General features: G+C 40.8%; 1 protein-coding gene across 1 annotated transcript in view; it reads left to right on the top strand.

The window, feature by feature from the left end:
- The window catches only part of drd2a (dopamine receptor D2a), a 37,680-nt gene that overhangs the window by 3,056 nt on the left and 12,686 nt on the right, over positions 1-21,938 (top strand). The window contains exon 2 of the mRNA XM_076735953.1: positions 17,949-18,259. Coding sequence (XP_076592068.1) covers positions 17,981-18,259 — 279 coding nt within the window. The 5' untranslated portion in view covers positions 17,949-17,980. The remainder of the gene's footprint in view (positions 1-17,948; positions 18,260-21,938) is intronic.

Genomic DNA, 21,938 nt, shown 5'->3' with positions numbered 1-21,938 from the left:
CCCATTGTGTTTTGACAAGTAAATCATTTAATTGTATTGGTTCTCTGTGGATGTATTGGACTGGCCTACATTCTCTCTCTCCTGAAACCCATTCCCCAGCATGTCAAATACGTCAACACTCTAGGGACCAGCATCATCACTGAAAGGGTGGAGGAGCCAATTAGGTCCAAAAGCCAATAGGAGATCCATCATGATCTGGTTATGCTCCAGGTTACAGTTATATGCAGACAAAGTTATGTCAGCTGTTTGGTCTGTCTGTGCATTAATGGTGTGTCCATGTTACATATCGATCTATGGTGTATATAAACAGCGTGATGCATTATGTATAAGTAAGAAGTGTTACCCTGAATGAGTGTGTAGTACAAGTATTTTGTTGCAGTGCATGGGCATTGTTGTTGTTGTTGTGTGAATATTATTATTTTAACATAAATTATATTTGCTATTTTATTCTTGAGAGCCTGCAGCAGTTACATGGTGAGGTCTGCACATATTGTATTCTTTGCCTTTATTGTGCAGTTGATAACATTTGAATATCAGTAACACCTCCACAAATTCATCTTTAGATTTGGAATACACGCCACATGCAAATTCACAAAGTTGCCAAGTGACTGCTTAGCCGTTAAAAGCACACCAAAATAACTTCTGCACACCGAATGCTCTGCTGGATAGAAATACATCATCACATATTTTTAATTAAAAAAACAGCCCATTGGTTTTGGTCTTTTGAAGCATGAGCAACAGGCAGTCAACACTCAGCATGCGTGGAAAGAACAGTGAACCTTCCCATGACTACCTCATTGAGCTGCTGTGGAGCTACACACACACACACGCACAGACACACACACACACACACACAGAGACACTATATTCCCCTGAGAGATGTGAAAGTGCTTTAGCCACAGTTATGCTACTCTGTCAGTGAATATCAGGCAGCTTCTTGCACGGCCCCGTATGTGTGCATGAACGCACATGTGAACTGCATGCAGACACACATACACAATGAATGTCACTGGGCAGAGAAGGTCCTAATTGGCTACAGCTCCTGTAGAGCTTGGGAAAACATCAGAGGTAAATGGCTTTAAAAACTACATCCGGGTTCACAAGGGAATTCTTTGAATGTTCCAGTGAAAAATCTGGACTAGTGGGATGACAGACAATGCGCAGAAATGGATAGAATGACTTCTTGAAGAGAGGTGAAGGAAGGGGGGTTAATAGCAAAAGTAGAAAGAAAGAAAGAAAAGAAGTCCCCAGGAGAGATGAAATTTCTTCCCAATTATCTTGCTGTGTAGAGTGTTTGGTCTGAATACTCTGAAACGGGAATGTGTGCTTCATTCAAGAGTGCCTCTCTGTAGACTTTAAATGAGTAGCACTACTTCCAGATCATTCCAACTCCAGCAGATGGTGCCTGACACACGCACAGATCCTCGGGGCATGGAAAGAAAAATTATTTACACCACTCGCTCAAAAGCTCTTTTTTTGGCCGTCCTTGAAAAGGCCAAAAATTAAAAGGCGAAAGTGAGATGAAGTGGGGTGATGACTGGTGCGTCACATCAAACAATTTCTTTTTTTGCAACCTCTTGTGTCAAGTGCCGATAAACGTTGGGGTTGTACCAAAGAGCCTTTCAGTGGCAGCTTCTTTGACATTTTCCTCAATAGTCTGGGAGTCTTTTGTTTGGTGAACAAAGCAAGCATAAATGCTGTAAAGTCTGTATGACCTTTTGCTCTCAACTTTAATGAATTATTGTCCAATAGCATACCTTCTTAGCAAATACTAATCTCTGAAAAAACAAAAGCCACAGCTTTGAAATAATCAGCTGCAAGGTCTTCAATAGATGAAAGAAGTGAGATATTAGGAATTTATTTCCATCCGTCACTGCTATTAATGCTGTACTCATAATTGCAGCATCTTATGAGGTACAGCAGCAATACAAAACACGTCCTGTACCGGTCAGACAAAAACACTAGACTATGAAATTTGAAGCCCCAATAACTGATCAAATTCACATTATCAATGAATCAGATGGCCTCTGAACCCGCTGAGATTTAACCAATCCTGCAGTTCCATTATGCTTGTAGCCACTTTTAGCTCACTGCTTTGATTATCTGGTGTAGACTGTGTGGTAGCTTGCCAGTGCTTCTCACTAACTCCCCACACAATACTCTAGGCAGCCATTTCCTGCAGACAAACTCAGATTAGCTAAGTGTTCGCTACCTGGCTACCATCAGAGAAATGAGGGGAACCAGTGGCTAGTAAAGGAGGTCATCAAGCCTTGAGCATCTTGTTGCTCTAAAATTTGGGAGTCAAATCATGGATGAAAAAGCTGTGAACTTAAGTTTGCCAGATGGCCAGAAACATGACTGTAGTGGGATGCTCGTGTTCTTCTGTGTCTGCAGTAGGCATTTTTGTGCTAATGTTACAGGGACTTTGGATCATTTTAAGTGACGTACAGAAGCTCTGCATCATCGTCATGTGTGATGCCACTGAAGAGGCTGCAACCGTAAAGCTTAAGTGTTCAGTATCTTCTTTTTCCTAGAGAGAAGCGTACTAGTAGTGCAAGGGACCCTCTAATGACTGTGAATCCTGTTCACCAATTTCATGTTATTACACATAGCTCCATAGCTCATTCAATTCCAATCACTCATACATAACAGACCCTGCAAAACCACCACTTTTGAGAAGTACCCGGCTGTTTCGGTGGGAGCAGTGATTGATTGCATCTTGATGTATTCTTTCAAAGCTTTACAAATCAGCAATTTAGTCTTTCCTAGAAATTGTGGACAGGTTTTCTCCTCTCTCACACCTGATCACAGAGCACTTTGAAAGCAAATGGAGAAAAAAAACTGGATCTCTTTCACATACCTGGTAAAAGTGACAACCATGAGACAGGATTATGACTTCTGTCGCTACCAATCCATCTGGCCACGTGAGCTTGTTGCATCTCAAGTCCTACTGTGGTCTTGTTGATTTTGTGGTTGCAGAACTGATGGAGGCAGCTGCTCAAAATCTGATTATAGCACGTTGGGTTCTACACTGTGGCCACGAAATATGTCACATACACTCATTATCCTACAAAATCCCATTTTCACTTGGAAAAGGAAAGACACATTTGACATATACTAAGTTGTATTGGCCTGCATGACAGGCCCCTACATTTACATGTGTTAAGTCAAGAGTATCTGACGCAGATACTGAAACTTTCATTGATGAGAACATTTTTACTTTTGTGGAAGGGAGAGGACTTTTAAATAAGACAAGATATTATTGGCTGCCGCTAATAGTAACTCATTAGTGACTGAAATTTGTGTGGGTCATACTCCTCTTCCTGTGAATGCAACCCTGTATGTCCACAATTAATTAAAGCTGACAGCTTTGCTGCAAATATTTCGGCTGGCCACAGTCTTGTTAAAGGACAAGAAAAGCAACTAAATTATGCAACATTTTCACCTCCCGATAGAGGACTGGGAGGTTTGGCTGTGTGACACATGGTGTGGTCACAACTTATGCACTATAATAGGAGGGAGAATGCATTGTATATAGCTAATATTGACGCTACTGCTTTGAATCTGCTAAACACTTGTGCAAAGAATCTGCCTGCTTCACTGCATCTCTTGTCCCACCACGGCCAACAGCACCATCCAGGTCAGTGTAGGATAAGCAGGATATAAAGTGCTGAGATGACTGTGCAGGAAAACCACAGTTTTATTAACCTCAGTTTTTTTTTTTTTTTTTTTATGAACAACTGCAGCTGCAGACAGGCACAGTGGGACCTTGTGCTTGATTTACCTGGGGCTTACAAGCCTCTGTTGAGCGGACAAGGCGTGTCGGGAAAAAGCAAGAGCGGTGACGCTGTGTGTGCATGTTTATGTGTGTGCACACCTGCATCTGTTCCTACATGTGTGTCTGTGTGTTTCATGGTTTATAATGGAAAAGCAGCCAGGTGTGTGTGTGTGCAGTACGCAGCCTCACAAGAGACAAGACTGGTTGTTAGGTTGGACCTTCCCTACGACCTAATGAGGTTGATGGAGGCTTGTTGCCAACCCTCCCCTCTGCTCTTCTTCCAGTGGGAGACTGCTTTACCATTTTTACCCGAATGGCTTGATTTGAGTAGGTAATGGCTGAAATCACCACTACAATAACCTTTATGTCTTACTGTATCAATAACATTGATGCATAGGTAGGAATCTGTACCCTAAGGGCTTTTGTCTTTGTGGATGATGCACAAGTGCCTCTTATTCAGCCCTTTATATCCCTCTTTTCCTTTCTCTCAAAATGACCTGTCTCGAGATTTCCTGGAGGGTCTTCAATATTTCATTTGTTTTCACCTCTTTCTGACAGCAGTTCCTCAGTGAAAAGTCCCTTGTAAGCATTAAAATTTGTACTCTGAGTGCTATTTCCAGTGATGCAGGTTATTGCATATGTCGATCAAATAAATGATGGAGTGGTCCCTGTTGTACTTTTTTACAAGTCAAGAGAGGGAGGTCGGCGTCCTGAAATAACACAATGCTTTGTCTTCTTATTTTTCCTTCATTAAAAGATGGATTTGGCTTATAATCATAGTTATGAAGGCTCTTTCCAACTGTGACTACTGTAGTCGTTTTATGAGGATCTTAGTTTACTTGTGACAGCGCAACAGATTGTGAATGCAAGACTGGCTTTTTATGTTTCAAATAAAAAGGAAAGAACAGCATAATGTATAATTCTTATCAATCATTCGCCATCTTTCCTTTTATAAATGTTAAGTATTTATTGCTCTATCTCAGATGGGAGGCGAGGCGGGACTGAACGCACCTTTGCCAATACAGTAAATCATGTTACAAGAGAATATTCGGAACTATAAGTGCACAGAGAGAAAGGGGGCATAATTGCAACGGCAAGATAATGACACAGTAATTGCTACTCTGAATGAGCAGGTTTATTTTCAGCACTCTAAAAGTCATAGCAGCTACCACCTACACAGCAAGCCTGTAGAAAGCGGCTCCACAGTTGTGATGACTTGCTTCTTCACTCATACAGCAACAAAAGGGAGCTACTTTTCAAGAATTTCACAAGATAGTCACTGATTTGCGGCATCAATGATTTTGACCTGGCGACTAAGAGGGCTGCGGCAGGTGGAAAACTAATTAGGATGAAGGCTATCGCAGGGTAGAATCAAGCGCTTTGACAGTATTGACAGAGTGGTATCAGCTTGAGGTGAGCTTGCTTTCCCTTCGCATAGGCTGATACTGGGAATTAGGAAAAGAATTCATGTTGCACGAGCTGGAGAGGGGTCGCAAAGCTAAATGCCCTATTTGTACCATTATGACTCCATGTGCTTATTACCGTATTACACAAACAGTGCATGAGAGAAATCAGGTGTGAATAATAGGCATAATCAATTTAGACAGGACAATTACTCCGATAGATCATCCACACAAATTTGATTTCATATGCTATTAGTAGACACTTTCAGTTGGTTTCACTCAGGATAGTTGCTCTTTGAAACATTGAAAATACAATGCAATTGGCTTCAAAGATTTTCAAACAAGACCCAAGAACATAAGAGGAGAGAAAAGAGCAAAACAACAGGATAGGATTTATCGTGTGTTGTAATGAAGCAAACTGTGTCTATGCATGAGCGTGTGTTTCTGTGTGTTTTAGGGAGTTTAACAATCAAATTTCATGACTCTAGAATAGCAGTGGTTCAATACAACTATATTGTTGATGAGATGGGGCTGATTGTGAGATCAACAGTGCGGTTTATTGCGAGGTTTAACAATCTGATGCCTGTATCGCTGTTGCATGATTGGATGAGATTAGTGCTCAACAGCAACATGGAAAAGACCTGATTATTAGTTTTTCTCTGCCTGATGCGACTTCATATTATTACACAAATACTGTGGGAGAATCGACTGCAATTACGAAACTGTTTCTGTGTATGAAGCAGTGTTACTGCGGCGCTGTTAGAGTAGCATCACCTTTGTCTGCTGACAGCAAGATTACAGCCCAAAAATGATGCTGTTTTTTCTTATTAGAATATAAAATACTACAACTACAGGGAAACAAAAACAACAGCAATCTGTGTATGATTTGTGTATTTTGCATATGAGGGAATTATGACGTAATAGCGGTTAACTATTTTTAATTTGGATGGTTATGATTACTGAGTAAAGTCATGCCTCTTTTTTGCCCTCATAGCTAAATTATTGCAGTTTGCAATTATTATGTGCCTCCTTATTACCATAATATGCTGACAGTAATCTCAAACAATAACATGGCAGTAGTACACCTATATATCTATATCTATACACACACACACACACACACACACACATATACAGTTGAAATACACATGTTTACAAACCAGACGTTTTAATCTCTAAGTATCGTAACCTCTCAGTGCTTGTGTAGAAATGTTTGTGTAGCAGACGTTGGCTGGTTCCTTTCCAAGTGAAATTCTTCACTTTACCCGACAAAAAAGAGAAAGCAGCCAAACCCTACATGGAAGACGCTTAGTTACTGGGTACAAGACAAACGCCCTCACTTGTGCTTCTTATCTGTTTTTGTTGGGCAGTTGACACGAGGGAGCTCGCCAGTCTGCAGAGAAAAGCCTTGTCAGTACTGTGGAATCCAGCATGGCCAGATAATGCCTCCTACTTTCATAGATCACTGCTGAGGTCACCCGGGAATAAGACGATGCGGTTAGATGTAAGACTGAGGAATTGTGGGTAAAAAGTGAGGTCAGGCTATTTAAGGATTATGTCCAGGACAGGTCAACTGCTCGCAATTCAGAGGTCTCCTGGTTGGCCACAGCACTGTTTAACCTGTTTAATGATGGGGGGTGGATACTCTGTGGCTGCTTCTCTGTGAAGCATCTGTCTGATTTTCTAAAATCTTCACATGAACCTGAATATGTAGGAAAGAAGGCCATATACATGATGCATGAACTGCCCTCAGCATGCTTACAATCTAAAACAGTTCTTGTTTAGCGAGCTAAATAATGTCGCCCAATGAGAGGGGAGAGCTTAGTTCAACCAACTGTTGATGAGTTTTTTTGAATGTGTCATGTTTTCTTTAGCCTACTTTTGGAGGTACAGTGTCTTTTTTTAGGACTAAAAGATTAAAGTATACAAGCTTTGTGTTACATTTGTATGATCACTTTTCAGTCCTGGAGGTCGCTGCTAGCTGTCACGCCACATAATATTGTAGTTAGCTAATAATACAGTAATGCTGGTTATAACTGGAGGCAGGAAGCTTGAAGCCGGGCAGTGCTAAAGTTTGCAGCTTACGTTGGAGGACACACACACACACACACACACACACACACACACACACACAGTTTAATAGATTTCTTATATCTTCTCTGCAGTCAGTGGGTGGCTAGTTTCCTAGCTACAGTACAACATGTAAATAAGATACTGATGACAGTGTCACAAGGTGTATTTCTTCACTTCTCGATGAAACCTCACTTTTCCTCTTTGTGATTAAACAATGTAAACTCAAGTTGTTCTGGAGCTTTTAACCATATCACACAGTTTTCACAGGTAGATGGTTTTTAGCTGTGCTGTCAAAGAGATTTACTGTACAACATCGCCTTGTTTTCTGTCCCCAAGTCTGTTTAATATGTGTTGACTCTAACGGTTTACCCTGCTTCCAGTCTCTGGACTGAGCTAGACTGAACATGCCTTGGGTCTATGTATCCGATGCTGGACACACTGTTGTAAAATTGATCAATTTTTTCATCCAGCACTGATTGAACAGCAAACAGACATATCTCTAAAAACCCCAAAGTGTTCCTGCCCCAGCCTGCAAAGCTTTTAGAACATCTTGTGGCTATTTTACACATTTTGCCTCACAAAGTCTTTATCTACCCACAGTGGACTTTCCGAACCACCATGCATAAATCACCAGTACTGAAAAATAGAGTCTGTAAAAGAGCATTCCAGTTATTTCTTGCAACTGCTTCGGACAGTTTGTCTGGACAACTATTAAGAATGCTTGTAGCCCAGACTGCCTTTTTTAATGAATTTTTTCAAGTCCATCATTCTAAATATTGTCATGCTGTTTCATTACAGCAGGGCTTTTTGTGGCATAAACCTTAGATGAAAGAAAAAGTCTGCAGTCTTGTTTTTCCCGAGCAAGTGAACATCATTGGAACCTTTCCATCAGTCTGTCAATTATACTAAGAACAAAACACAGTTTTGTTTTGCACAGTTGCAAACATTAGTTGTACCAGGTTTAATCAGCACAGTTTTCCTTTACAGTTGTACTATATGTATGTCGGTGAACGGAAAGTCGTTTAAGATGGAAAGGGCATTGTACTACATGTCAGATTGTGCTGCATATTTTATGATTTTATGGTTCTCCAGTTTACTGGCAGCACTGATCTCCAACACACATTCCCACAATGCCTGAAAAAAGGTCCAAGAGTTGAAGCCAAAATCAGTAAAGCACACACTCACACTTGTGTTATGCATCAAATAACTGATGCAACTGGTGCAACAATTTTCACATAATTTCAGCGACAATAGTCCATTCGAAGCATTTTTAGCATCGCTTTCACACTTTGTTTAATTTGCTTGCTGCCAGGTTTGTTTAATAGGACATGAAGAACACCCACTGGGCTACTTCAGTTGTTATCTATGATTGTAAACTCCACTTTGAAGTTAAAGCCCCCAACTGCATCCTGGTCATTTTATGTTTCCGAGTTTGTGCGTGTGTTCGTTTTGTGGACCAGCAGCTTATGGACTGCTGTCCTTATTTACATTCCACATGACACACAGCAGCGTCTGAGCCGAGAGAATAATGGAGGATTGTAACACCGCTGACAGGCGCCTGGCGCTGCTTACTGCGGCCCCAAATAGTCATGACTAAAACAGTAGAGACAAATTTAAGGGTCATCTTTCATGAGAGAATTTTAATTACTGGAGAGCTTCAAAAGATTGGACAATGGACTACAGAAAAAATAGGTGTCTAGGTGTCATGACAATGGTCGCCTGTTTTTAGCCCCGTCCTCTTAGTTTAAGATTCACAAAGTGTTGTGTTTGAGAGTGAAAAGTGTGTTTTCAAAACAGGAAATCGCAGCTCCTTGAAAAATAATGACAGAGAAACTGGTATTGATCAGCAACACAGATAAACCTTTACAGATTTAGTAAGGCCAATTTGAGCTCCGAGAGACTAAACCCTCTGTTTATTGCACCCTGTTGTTTTCATAAAATGCCTGCATTCATCATGCTTAATATTTAATTTCTTATTTGAGTCTCATTTAAACTTTTATTTGACAATAAACAATTGACAGCATCAGGATGTGCCGCTGTAAGTGTTATTTCATGCAGTAATGGATGTATACTCCTTCTGCAGCAAAGGTCAAGAAAAAGTCTGTTGACTCCAGTAAAAAAGTGACATAAAATCAATAATGTATGATGTCAATGAAATTAATGAAATATAAAATTAAACTGTAAACTGTGAAGTAAGATACTGTGTTTATTGTTTTATTTGGAGGAGTTATTGAGCGGCCTCAGTTTGCCTTAAAGACCATTTGACAGCTCTGGCATACATAAAGAAAATTAATCGCCCTGGTCTTATATCTACAGAGATTCTGCTTCACTTCACAATCTCTTACATTGTTCCTTTAAATGTCGTCTACCTTCGTAAAGTAGCTGGTAAAGTAGCTTTTCTGTAACATGATATTCTCTCAGATGGGACCCACTGAAGCTGTAAGCAGCAGTTTAACTCTGATCAGTTTGATCTGAGCTGCTTGACGTTTCTGTTTCACGCCTTTGTTGTTGGCCCAGTGCCATGAACTAATCACACAGACAAAATGACACCAGACTGGGCAGAAGGCCTTTTGCTCAGACATCCCCTGTCCAAGGACGTAGATGTGGTAGGAATCACTGTGACTGAAGGATGCATCAGGTGTCTGATGAAACAAGGTCTGAGACAAAAACTCCATATTCTCCTAAAGGAACAGGTGGTTTACAGTGTGCCAGCCTTGTTACTCACTCTGATGAGATTTTAATTGTTGGGGATTTCAGTATTCTCCTGAATAAGGCCTTCCATCCTTGTCTTTATGGCCCTTTTATTTCTGCTTTCACTCCCTCCCTTGTGCATTCACCCCCTCACTGCCATGGAAACACCCTTGACTTGATTTTCTCATACAGGATGGAGGTTTCTGCTCCGACTCTCTCTACTGTCACATCCCTGGTGTCAGATCACTTTCTTATTAGATTTGAGGCAACACTAGCTTGTCCTTGTAATGTTCGTGCTATTGGATTTACCCCTCGCTACACTGGTCCATCCACTTTAACTTCACTTGGTGAGCAATTGCCCGTCGTCCTGCCTCCTTTCACTGCAGCGACAGGCGCCGCTGAAAATCTGCCAGTGACTTAAACACAGCCGTTCCTGGGCTCAGTCGCACCACTTTGTACCAAAACAATACGGTAAGGAGGTCTACAACCTGCTGAAGAAACGCATGCTCTTAAGCAGGCCTGCAGGTGATTGGAGCACAAATACTGCAAATAAAAACTGGAGGTTTTCTATCTTTCAAGCGTCTGTATGAAGGGGTGGTGTTTTTGACACTGCTGCCACATTTACTCAAAGCAGCCGTCTGTTTGCTTCACGACTCGTGATTTTTTTCTGCAGGAAACTGGATTGGATACAAAATTAGTTCATCATCTGCAGCTCCTCCTGCAGAATCGATGTGCTGACTCCCTGATTGTTTCCGTGCTTAAAAATTTGGAGATTATCTCTCTTGAAACGTCTCAGCTGGTGTTAGCTTCTAAACCAACTTCCTGCCTCCTCGACCCCCTACCAACTAAACTTTTTAAAGATTACTGGCCAGTTCTGGGACTTACAACACATCTGAATGAATAGTGGTAATTTATCACTGTAATTATCAGTAAAATTGTGTCATTTGTGTCTAATGCAGAGACTTCAATTGAAGCCTTTGGTTAATGTGTTAAACATGTTCAAATGGTTCAGAAAAAGCTTTGCAACTGGCCTCCTCCCCTTCTGTTCTCTTTAAACTGCACATTGCAGAGTACAGAGCTCTTGTCTGTCCCTGGAGTTTAAAAGAAGCCCCCCTCTTGAACAGTCTGACTCTGTTGCGACCTTCTAAACCAAACTCGAAAGTCTTTCTTTCTTATTCTTTGGTTACTTCAGATTACGTGGCTGTTACCATTATCCTTCCACTGAGTTGTTCTCACTCTCAGCGTACCTATTAGTGTTTATAGATCATTAGAAACAAGGTTCTTCATGCATCTTTTAGCAAATGCAGCTGAATCAGGTGCTTCTCAGCTCGAGGACAAAAAGGACCGGAGTGCACCGATTGATTCACAGTGCAGACGGACGTTTCACCAGAAGACATGGTGGTGTGGAAGTGCTGCTCCGTCTGCACTGTTTCATGCTGTGAATCAATTAGCGTGCTCCAGTCCTTTTTATCCTCTGGTATGTGTAGCCCATGTTTGTACTGCTCACAATAATACTATAAGCTTTCTGAAAACCAGTGCATCCATCTAACCTTCTGTTTGTGGTCTCACAAGCGCAGCTTAGTGTCTCTCTCTCTCTCTCTCTCTCTCTCTCTCTCTCTCTCTCTCTCTCTCTCTCTCTCTCTCTGCCTGAGCTTTGCCTCATCGTAGTTTTGGTTTTTAGGTTAGTCATTTCCTGTTTTATGTTGAAAGAGTTTCCCCTCAGGTGTTGTGTTCTGTTCTACTTCCTGTCTTTGTCTCTTTCCCGCCCTTGTTACTGCAGATTAGTTTCACCTGTCCCTCGTTAGTCTTCCCTCTCTTGTGCTTTCCCTTTCCCCTTTTTCCAGTTGTCAAGTCATTTGCGTTTGTTCCCTTGTCATGCATTTGTTTCCTGCTTGTGCTCTACTGGTTTGTTAGTAGTTTGGTCATTTGTATTTCTTTTTGTTTTTTGGATTCAGCCCCTGCCTGCTCCTGGAGTTTTACCTGCCTGTCTGATTTTTTTGGGTTCAGCTTTTATTATTAAAGCTTGCCTTTTGTTTTTCAGCCTGCCTGCCTGAGTGTCCTACCTTTTGGTCTTTTTGAACTGTCAAACATACCAGTTCCTCCTCTTTCCGGTTCTTCGGAGTGGAGACTTTTGTTCTGTTTGGTGGCCCCTGGATGTCCATGTCTTCTCAGATCTATACTCTCTCTATACATGTCCAGTCTGTCTGTATTTTTGCCATCCTTATTATCTTCCCTCCTCAGTTGCTCTTCTTTAGGTTACTTCCAGTTTTTTCCCTGTTAAAGGGAAATTGTTTTGGGGGAATTTTTATTAATCTGACTTCATAAGGAAAGTAGTATGTATGTAATTTCATTCTCACTGCACTGCAAGCTGTGTGGCTGGTAAGCTAGGCCTCGCAGCTTCTTTTACTAAAACCTATATCATGATGATCAAAGGAGAAACAACTATAATCACTCAACCCTGTTTAATTGTTTTCTCATGTGCCACAGGGGAAACTTGATAAATTAAAGTTTTTCACAACCTAAAGGGACAACAACAAAAACTTTCTTCAAGCATTGTGTTCTGTTTCAGAGCTGCTCTTTCAGTCAGTTGATTTACAGTGGATGTTTACAGCTGTCACCAGGAAAACAGCCATTCACGAGAGCAACATTAAACATGTCAATCATAATTTTAGGTGCTGGCAGTTACCTGGAGGTCTTTAACTACGCTAGCAGAATTGCTGATAATCAGGTCTTTACCTCATCTGTCCACCAGTATTTATTTAGTTATATCTTGCTGGTTATGTGACATTTAAATAGCTTAATCATGGAAGGACACTCATATAATCATACAGACAATTTAGGCAAGCTAATTTTGTGTCATTTGTACAAAGCAAAAACAGCAGAGGACCCTGCAAACTACCTTGGGGAACCCCACAACTGAAACTGATGTATTGTTGTCATCCACAGCATATACCTTTAACTTAATGGTGATGATAATGATGAAGGATATCTGTGAGTCTAGTTCAACCAAAACATATAGAATTTCCCTTCTAAAGAGAGACACGTTGAGCAAGATTTCCCAAAACCAGGCTGATAATCCAAAGAGATTTTGTTTGCACCTTTTTCTCTTTCCTTCATGATCTTTCTTCATTGCTATTTTACATTTGTTTGGAATACCTTCTATGATCCTTTATAAAGAATGATTCTCAAGAAAGATGAATATTTGCCCTGAAATAACCTTCTTGTCCACTTTGATGGGAGAGAATATGTTTGCTGATTCAGTGCTTATTCACCTCACCACGTGACATGTTTGCTTTATAAGTCACAAGAATAAAATCAACAGTACTGTAGAATTTGTCAGAAACACAGACTGACTTGCCGATCAGTTGGGTCAGACCAAATCCTTTATGTACATTTGCATAAGAACTGCGAATAATGCAGAGCAGCACCCGGGCCAGCAGGTGGTCTGCATGCTTCAAATATCAAAATATTGAAAGAAAAAAAAAAACATGAGGTGACGATGTCAAAAGGGGAAAGTATCCCATAGACCAGTGAATCGTTTGAAGCGCAGCCACTGACTTGGCCCTTGATTGTTAGAGCTGTTCATGAGTTGGAAGCTGGTGAGGAATTAACATTAGCATCTCCAACTGGATGGTAAGTGCCTTCAAAGGTGAAAAGGATGTGGATTACAATAGTATTAGGAGGAACAGCATTAAGGTAGTGGGCAGCCAGTTCACAGACAGCACAAACACTGCCTGGACTATAAGACTGCCATAGTGACACATAATGCATTTAAACAGGGGAGTTTTCTACCATTAGCCTCTGACCTTCTGCTAACTTTGCATCCCGCTCGCTGTTGCTTCACAGGTTGGCAGTGATCCAATCTGTTTTCCTAAACATAAGCTGTGCTCCATAACATAAAATACTGACTGTCAGTCATACTCATCAAATCTGGTTGACAGTTTTCTTCATCTCTGTTTTCATCAGCTGTGCAGCATTATCTTCTGGGGCTGGCTGACAGTCTAAACCTTCTATATGGCTGACATACACCTGAAAAATGAAGCGTTGACCTACAACCTTTGTTGTCTGTTGTCTCAGACATGATCACGTTTCGCTGATCCTAGCTTCCGTACACTGGCTGCCGGTTGCTTTTAAAATTGATTTCAAGCTAGTATTGCTGTTTTTTTGACTTGCAAAGCCCTGACTCACCCAAGTTATTTATCAGATCTTTTATGGCTCTGTGTCCCTGAGATCCTCGGTTGTTTCTTGTTGTTCCAAAGTCTAGATTGATACACAAAAGTGACAGAGTCTTTGCGGTCAGGATCTGTTAGGAGCTGCTTAAATGCACCAGGGATCCCTTTGAAAAACCCACTTTTTTTAAACCAGTTTTTGACCTTTGATTTGATGATATGTTCAGTTTTCATGGTTTTGCAGTTTTCCATCATTTTATTGTCTTGATGCTTTTAATGTGTTCACTTTTTATTGTACGCTTTGTAGCTGTGTTTGAAAGGTGCTATGTAAATAAAGTTTATTATAATTATTATTATTATCAGACACAAGTCGTAAAGGACATCATTTGAAGAACAGACGGGAGAGCAGAGGTTTATGTTTATAAGCAAGCACCAGCTATCAGGCCAGCAGTGAGAACAGTCTCAAATACTGTAAGTAAGGAAGTAGAGCAGGCAAATAAATAAGATTAGACAGCACAGGGCATCTGCAGGGTACACACACAGACTGGTGCCCCAGAGCAATGCTTACACATCCTAACAGGAGCACTCTTCCCTAACTCACTCCTTTACCCCACTCTCTCTTCTCTCACTGCTTCTCTCTAACCCCTTCTTCTTCCGTGCACTGAGGCTTTCCTCTGCCCTCCTCTGGTAACTTTCTTATTAATTTAGCTGTCTGCTGAGCTCAAAGGATGCTCAGTCTTTGGTGCTGTAGCGTACTCTGTGTTGCTCACATAAACGTACTGCATGCACGCTCTATATAGACATAACCCTCTGCACAAATCCAAAGTAATGTTTAATATATTTAGTTCTGAACACTCTTCTGTTTTGCAGCCACTTGCATGTGGGTTATGCACCATTATATTACCTATACTCATTTTTAGTTGACAGGAAATTGTGGTCTGATCTCTGTAAAGGCAATCTGAACTAAAACCAGCAGACAAAAAATAATTACTTTTTTAGGTTTTTAAAATTCACAGTCCAGTCTTGAATAAGGGTGCAAAACCTTTGTAAAACTCTTAATCTAATACTAAGGTCTGAAGGTGATCTAATAAGTGCACTGACATTCAGATGTACTGTAGGTTAGATGTATCTGACCCTATTAAAACATTCACAAATTGCTGACAGAGTCTGTCCTTCGCAGGTGAAATCTGTCCTGAAAATCCTTGAGGCCCTTGAAAATCAACAGAGGTTGTCATGGACTTCTGCATTATAACATATAAGGCTGCACAGAGTACATCTAAAGAGTTCACCCTTCACAAGTACACTGTGTGGCAGATGAAAATGAAATAAATCAGCATTGCCCAAACACTCTCTTCAAGAGCTGCATGTTAACTTCAAGGAGGGGACAGAGAGCTTCAGGGCAAAGTGTTTTCAGACATCCACAATAACAATAAAACCTGAAGAAGATATGTTGCTCATTTAGGATACGATGAAGAAGACCACTGCCTGAAGAACAAAACATGGCTTCACGTGTCAGCTTTACTAAAGATAACCTGGATGTATGTTTTAAAGAAAGAAACCATAACAACACAGAGACTTAAAAGATACATTAAGTGTATCTTATACATACTCACGTGTCCAGTTCAGCTAAAGCGAATATCTTTTACACTGGAATCACATGAGGCTGCAGTCGCTTCACAGTGTGCTTGGAGAGGAGGAACAATTCCAGCTGCCAAACACTGCTTCAGTGTCCATGTGGGCATGTGAGTGCTGTTTTGAGACAAACTTGGACAAAAACTTTCTCTAACATGCCTTTAACATCTGAATTTCACGGTAATTTGTTTGTGTTTTTAAAGTTTAGAGTCCTGATTGTAGGAAGTCATGACAGAAGATACCAGACATAAAATGTACTGTAGAAAGATTTTGGGCAGAATACATTATAAAAACTCTCAACAGTCATTGCCTAACGACTACAACAAGGTAACATTACAAAGACTAAAAAGATCTGCAGAAACGCTTACAAGGGTAAGAAAATAATTGTCAAGGTGTGGAAGTGAAATTAGGTGCAGAGATAAAATGAGTTAGAAGAAGATGGTGATTTGAAGTAGATTCTAGTCAGCAGCAGCAGCAGCAGCCTGGAAGGCTGCAGAACCAATTAAGTCCCGAGTGAGCAGGAAAGAGGGAGTGAAAACAGAGCTGGGAAATGACATACACATTAATCTAGACAGGTATGAGCGAAGTGCACCACTAAGAGTTTTGGAAAATAAGATGCATCTGTGTATTTTTGACGTGATTCTCAGAGGAGGAGACGTACAGCCTCATTGTGCGACAGTGGCTTTCACACAGTTCCGGTGGCGAATCACAGAGCGCGATGACATGTCGTGTCAAACCTGATATAGATAAACACTGAAGAGTCTTGTATGATGCAAAACAGATATCAGAGTAAACAGACTCCAAATATTGAAATCCTCGAAACATCCAGGCCGTAATCACATCCCGACTGTCACGCTGTTATTAAAGGATTTATTTACAGTGATGATGCATAATGATGCATCGTGGCTGGTTTGGGACACATTGGCAGAACATGCAGGCTTTTTTTTTTCATATATTTGATTGTGTCTGACAATACAAGCCATAAAATGAGACTTGAAATCTATTCACTTAAATACTGAATGCGTCGTTCGCTCATCACCGATAAGACAAAAGGCATGAAGTCTGCTCTGATGTGCTTTTCTGGCACAATAACACTAATTAGGGTTTCCTAATATGGTGATCTGTCTGTCAAAGGCAGACAGCCCCACTGTTCATTTGCCTCACCAGTGCTGACACTTTCAAATGTTGACACCTGACACTGCTTTTTGTCTGTTTGTTTGTTTTTCAAAACAAACTGGCACTCAGATTTAGAGGCACTAATTGCAGTTTTTAAATGTAAACCTGTCAACTAGAGCACTTAAACAACGCCACTTATCTGAAACACACCCTGTAGAGTTTTTCAATGCAATTAGCGCTGTGGAGCAATCTCATGCTGTATTAGCATGCACACGACGACGCATGTATGAGCACATGGGCGACGTGACTCACATACCTGCCACCTGCAGAGGGCTGTGAAACAAATGTGTGGTGCATGCCATCCGCACTGATCCGCTGATCATCAGATGGTTGCGGTGATGTGCCAAGACTGGCTATGTGCCTCCTGCAATGGATAAGGAATAAGAAGGCTGCTAACAAATCTTAAACCTGGATGTAAACAATGCAGGTTTCTCAATATAAAAAATGGAGCGATAAGCACTTTGCATGTTTGTGAGGTCTCAAGGATGCACAACAACTGCACAGGGTACCTTTAATCTTTCAACAAAAAAGTTTTCTTTTTTCACCCGTGTCTGTTTTCACAAAAAGAAAGAAATGTGTGTTTCAACTTCTCGATAGCTGTAAAAGAAAAAAACTGTGCCATGGGTAAGTTTGATTTATCACAGTTTGTTGTGCTGAAAGTAGGCTTTGTTTTTCAGTGGCTTTAAGGCCATTTGAATTCCTACCAGTCCCTTAAATGAACCTGAATTCTTGATCTGAGGTTCATTAAAGACGCTCAGGTTCTTTATGACTATACTTTGATCAGATGGGAAAATGGTCGATGCCTTCTACATCATTTAATACTCAGATGGAATCTCCACTATAATTTAGAGTAAAGATGGACCCATTACTAGGTGCAGCGGGATATAAGATATTCTGCAAGGCAATTACTGCACTGATACAGATTATCCTGAAACATTTATTCCGTCCTAAACTGCTTGCAAACATTCATGAGTACAGCTACACTCCTCATGCTGTTTTCTCTCTGTGTGTCTGCATGTTTTGCAGGGCCCGTTCTTGGCCTTCATCACTCACAGCTAATGGATGTCTTTACCCAGTATGCCTACAATGACAGTTTCTATGATAACGGAACATGGACCTTCAACGAGACAGACCAAGAGCAGAAGCACCCGTACAATTACTATGCCATGCTCCTTACTCTGCTCATCTTCGTCATCGTCTTTGGCAACGTGCTGGTATGCATGGCTGTGTCCAGAGAGAAGGCTCTGCAGACCACCACCAACTACCTGATCGTCAGCCTGGCTGTCGCTGACCTTCTGGTGGCCACGCTGGTTATGCCCTGGGTCGTCTATTTAGAGGTAGGATAGCAGAGATACATAAGCACCCACGTGCCATTTACACACATGCAGAGGATACTGCTTGTACGTGCTTTAAGAGAAATAAATAATGCAGCAGCGTATGCAGCAGACGTGCTCTCACTGTCTCGTAACGTACCTTTTTCTGTTTGTGTTTATCTTTAGAAAACAAAAGGGATTTGCAGACTGCGTAGTAAAAGCAAAGTAAAGAAAATCAGACAGAATCTGACAGAATTCATACTCTGGCATTAAGAGGTTAAAAATGGCAGAGTATATTATGCGTACGACAGGCATTTCTATGAAATCAGGTGCCAGTAAAATGCTGGCAATAAAGCGTTTGAGCCAAGCAAGCTGCCAGCAGTTATCAGCAGGTCAAAGGCTCAAGGGGAAACAAGGGTGAAGGGTAAAATGTTCACATCAGCGTTGTAAATATCAGTGCTTCAGCTAAAGGCTTGTGATGTAGCAACACTATGTGACAACATCAAAATACCAGCCCAGCCTATTCAGTCAGAGGTCAGATGTTTATGAATAATTCTTCCTAATTCTGGCATCCATCATTTTGCTTTCACTCCTGTGTGGGATAATGCAGACCTGTTTTTTTAAAGCAGTAATGACACATCGATGCCTGCTAACCAGTGCAACCAAAAACAGAGCGGGGGCTCGGGTCCAGCATAAAATCATCTCCAATCTACAAATCAATAGCAAGCAGGATGCGGGCTAGCTTTCAGAGAAAATATCTCTCGACTGTTACGCATTTCTTCTGTCTATCTTCTCGACCCCGGGGTTATTTCTGACCATCAGGCTTTAGGTCACGCCGTCTGATGTAGAGAAAGGCAATCTAAGACAACAGGGACTCTAATCCTCCTGTGTCTCTCAGTGAGTCATGATGATTATCACTCTGATCAGATTACAGTGTATAAATCCATAGGATGTCATGGTCTCTGCCCGTCTCCATGCATGTTCGTTTGTGCGGCACAGTTGTGGTAGGAAATGAGCCCCTCTAACAGTAACTTTTACAGTGTTAAAGTGTGCTAAACTACTATTCCAACGCTTTCGCTTTTATCGATAGATAAAACAAAACTTTTGATCGTCGGCACCAATTATGAGACAAAAGTTTGTTTATCCATAAAGTATGCACCCTACTCACTTTCTCTGTCAGTGTGGGAAACCCGGTGCACAAAGAGCCTGCATCAAAGCATTTTGGAAAAGTGGGAGTTCAATTGTAATCAGCCACATATCAAAGCTCCAAATTGAGGCATGAATTATTAGATTTGATATCAGAGCACGTCTCTGATGTGTGTGAGGTGTTTAAATTGCACAGGTGTTTGTTGTTGACTTTCGTTTATGGGCCACACATTTGGACAGTGGTGAGCGCTGGAGTCACAGCATGTTTTTGGATTGGACAGTTGTGTTTCCTGTAACTTCATATCGGCGGAGATGTGGAGACGCAGCATCAGGTTACAGGAAGACTTATTCAGCAGTCAGCTGATCTCTTGTTTCTGGTGGCATCCCCGGCGTCTTTGTTTGTCTTTGGAGAAACCCACTATCGCCACCCAGCCCTTTCTACACAATGAGGACAGAAAAAATATGTTGAGGACAACTTCAGGGTCTGTCTTAGACTTTAGGGAGCTCCCACCTGAGCCACACATGACACACACTCCTCATGACAATAAGCTGCCGTCCTTCAAGTGTGGAATCTGTGGAGCGCCCCATTTGCTGTAAAATATGCAAATTGAACATTTTAGGATTGAATTTGTCATTAAACTCTGAGCGATCTGGTGTTTCTAATATGTTCTGCTGAAAAATCCTTGATTGTCTGAAACTGGACACCAGTGAGAGCAGACGTACACTCGTATTTACTCGGGTTTTTGCTATTTCTGTTGATTTATTTATTTGATGGGTAAATTTAGACACATTTAAATTACAAATTCTGTCACAAAATTATTTATGTGAGCCACAGGAATTCAAATCTGCATCAGAGACCACCATGGTTATTATTTCATTTAGGTTAGGAATTGATTACGGTTTCATAATGTTTTCCTGAACATTTTAAGAGAATGAATGAAGACACACACCAGTGTCTGTCCCAACTGACTCTATGACAGTAACATGGAGAACAGACGCATGTCGTTTTTTACAAAAAGAATACTCCAAACTCCTTCCTCTCTCATTTGTTTTGCAGACATTTTATCTGTACTCACTAATAAAAAAGAATTTTGGGTGAAGTCCTCCTCACAGGACTATGCTGGGAACTAAGTATAGGCTGCCTGTCAAAGTCAAAACGCATTACCCAGCATGTGTTCAGAGGGGGGTGCTCATCTGATTTTGGCCTCCTGCTAATGTGAAGTGGGATAAAGCGAGACAGTCGCAGTTGGACTCCTATAAATCCTTGGATATAAGAAACTGCTTGGTGCAAGTGGGAATGTTGATATTTCTGATTATCTACAGAGAAATAAACTCAATTCATATCATTCTGACGCAAACACCAGCCAGTCTGCAATAGTCTCCATGGGTTTGCATATGTGTTGTGAAAGTGAAGGTCACCTTAACTATGCTGTAAGAACGGCTTTGACTTTTTTTATTTCTTCATTTCACATTCTTCAGAAAACGCTCCTTTCACCATAGGCTCCATCTAATGATGTACATTATTAGATGACAACAAATAAAATGTGTTTTTTTTGTTTCTCTTTTTTTTTTTTATCACACCTGCGACCCTGAAGCATGCACACTCCTGTCTTTTCTTTGTCTATGAGCAGACATTTAGTTTTAGTCTCATGTCACACACAGATCGCGGTCGTGACTGACTTTCTTGGGTTGATAATGCATCAGGATGACCTACAATGAGAGCTTAGTCACAGAGTGTGGGCAGGGCGTTCAACTTGCCCTTTATTATTAAATGCTGAATTAGCATGAATTACCACAGATTTCGCTTTCTGTCAAGTGTGACTGATTTCGAGAGCATATGGAGGGCACGTTATGCATGGCTTGAGGTCCGCAGCTTGTTTTAAGTCAAGGTGAATACACATGTCCTTTTCCTTTGTACAGACTTCAGAACTGACTTACCAGCAAACGATGCAGTTCAGATAACATGAAGAAATGTCATTAATGATTATTGTGTTAAAAATACTAAAAAATAAAATGCTAAAAAACAAGCGCACACTTTACTTTTAAGTATTTTTTTTAGATCTCGCAGAGATCAAAAGAAACATTGAACACACAAATTATTAATACATCAAATAGTAATAGTTCGGTAAACTTCAGTGCTGTTTACACTTCATTTTATTAAAAATATGCATAATACATGAAACCAGCTCTGCTCGGATCCGTGTGTACCCCGTACCCTCTGAAAACATGATGTGATTATTCCTTGTAGTCAGTCAGGAAGTCCATCCAACATTGTAATATAGAGATAAGAAGTATTTGTCACTATGTGTTATGCTGCTGACATGTGCTCTGTGCTTTTCCACGGCTGTTTGAATTGTCTAGTTTGATACCTCTTAAGTTGCTTTATGCATGCGTTTCTGCGATGAATGGTTCAATATTAATAAAGTTTGTTCTTTGTTGTCATTATCATGAATGCCATAAAGAAGCAGAGTTTTAGATGAGAGGGAAAAGTGCTTTAGTTTAATTTAAGTGAAGTCTTAAATTGCACTCACCACTTTGTCATTTTCCAAGCCCCCAT

This window comes from Chaetodon auriga, chromosome 7, assembly GCF_051107435.1.
Source record: "Chaetodon auriga isolate fChaAug3 chromosome 7, fChaAug3.hap1, whole genome shotgun sequence".
In the NCBI taxonomy this organism is placed as follows: domain Eukaryota; kingdom Metazoa; phylum Chordata; class Actinopteri; order Chaetodontiformes; family Chaetodontidae; genus Chaetodon; species Chaetodon auriga.
This window is presented reverse-complemented; position numbering and strand designations above follow the sequence as displayed.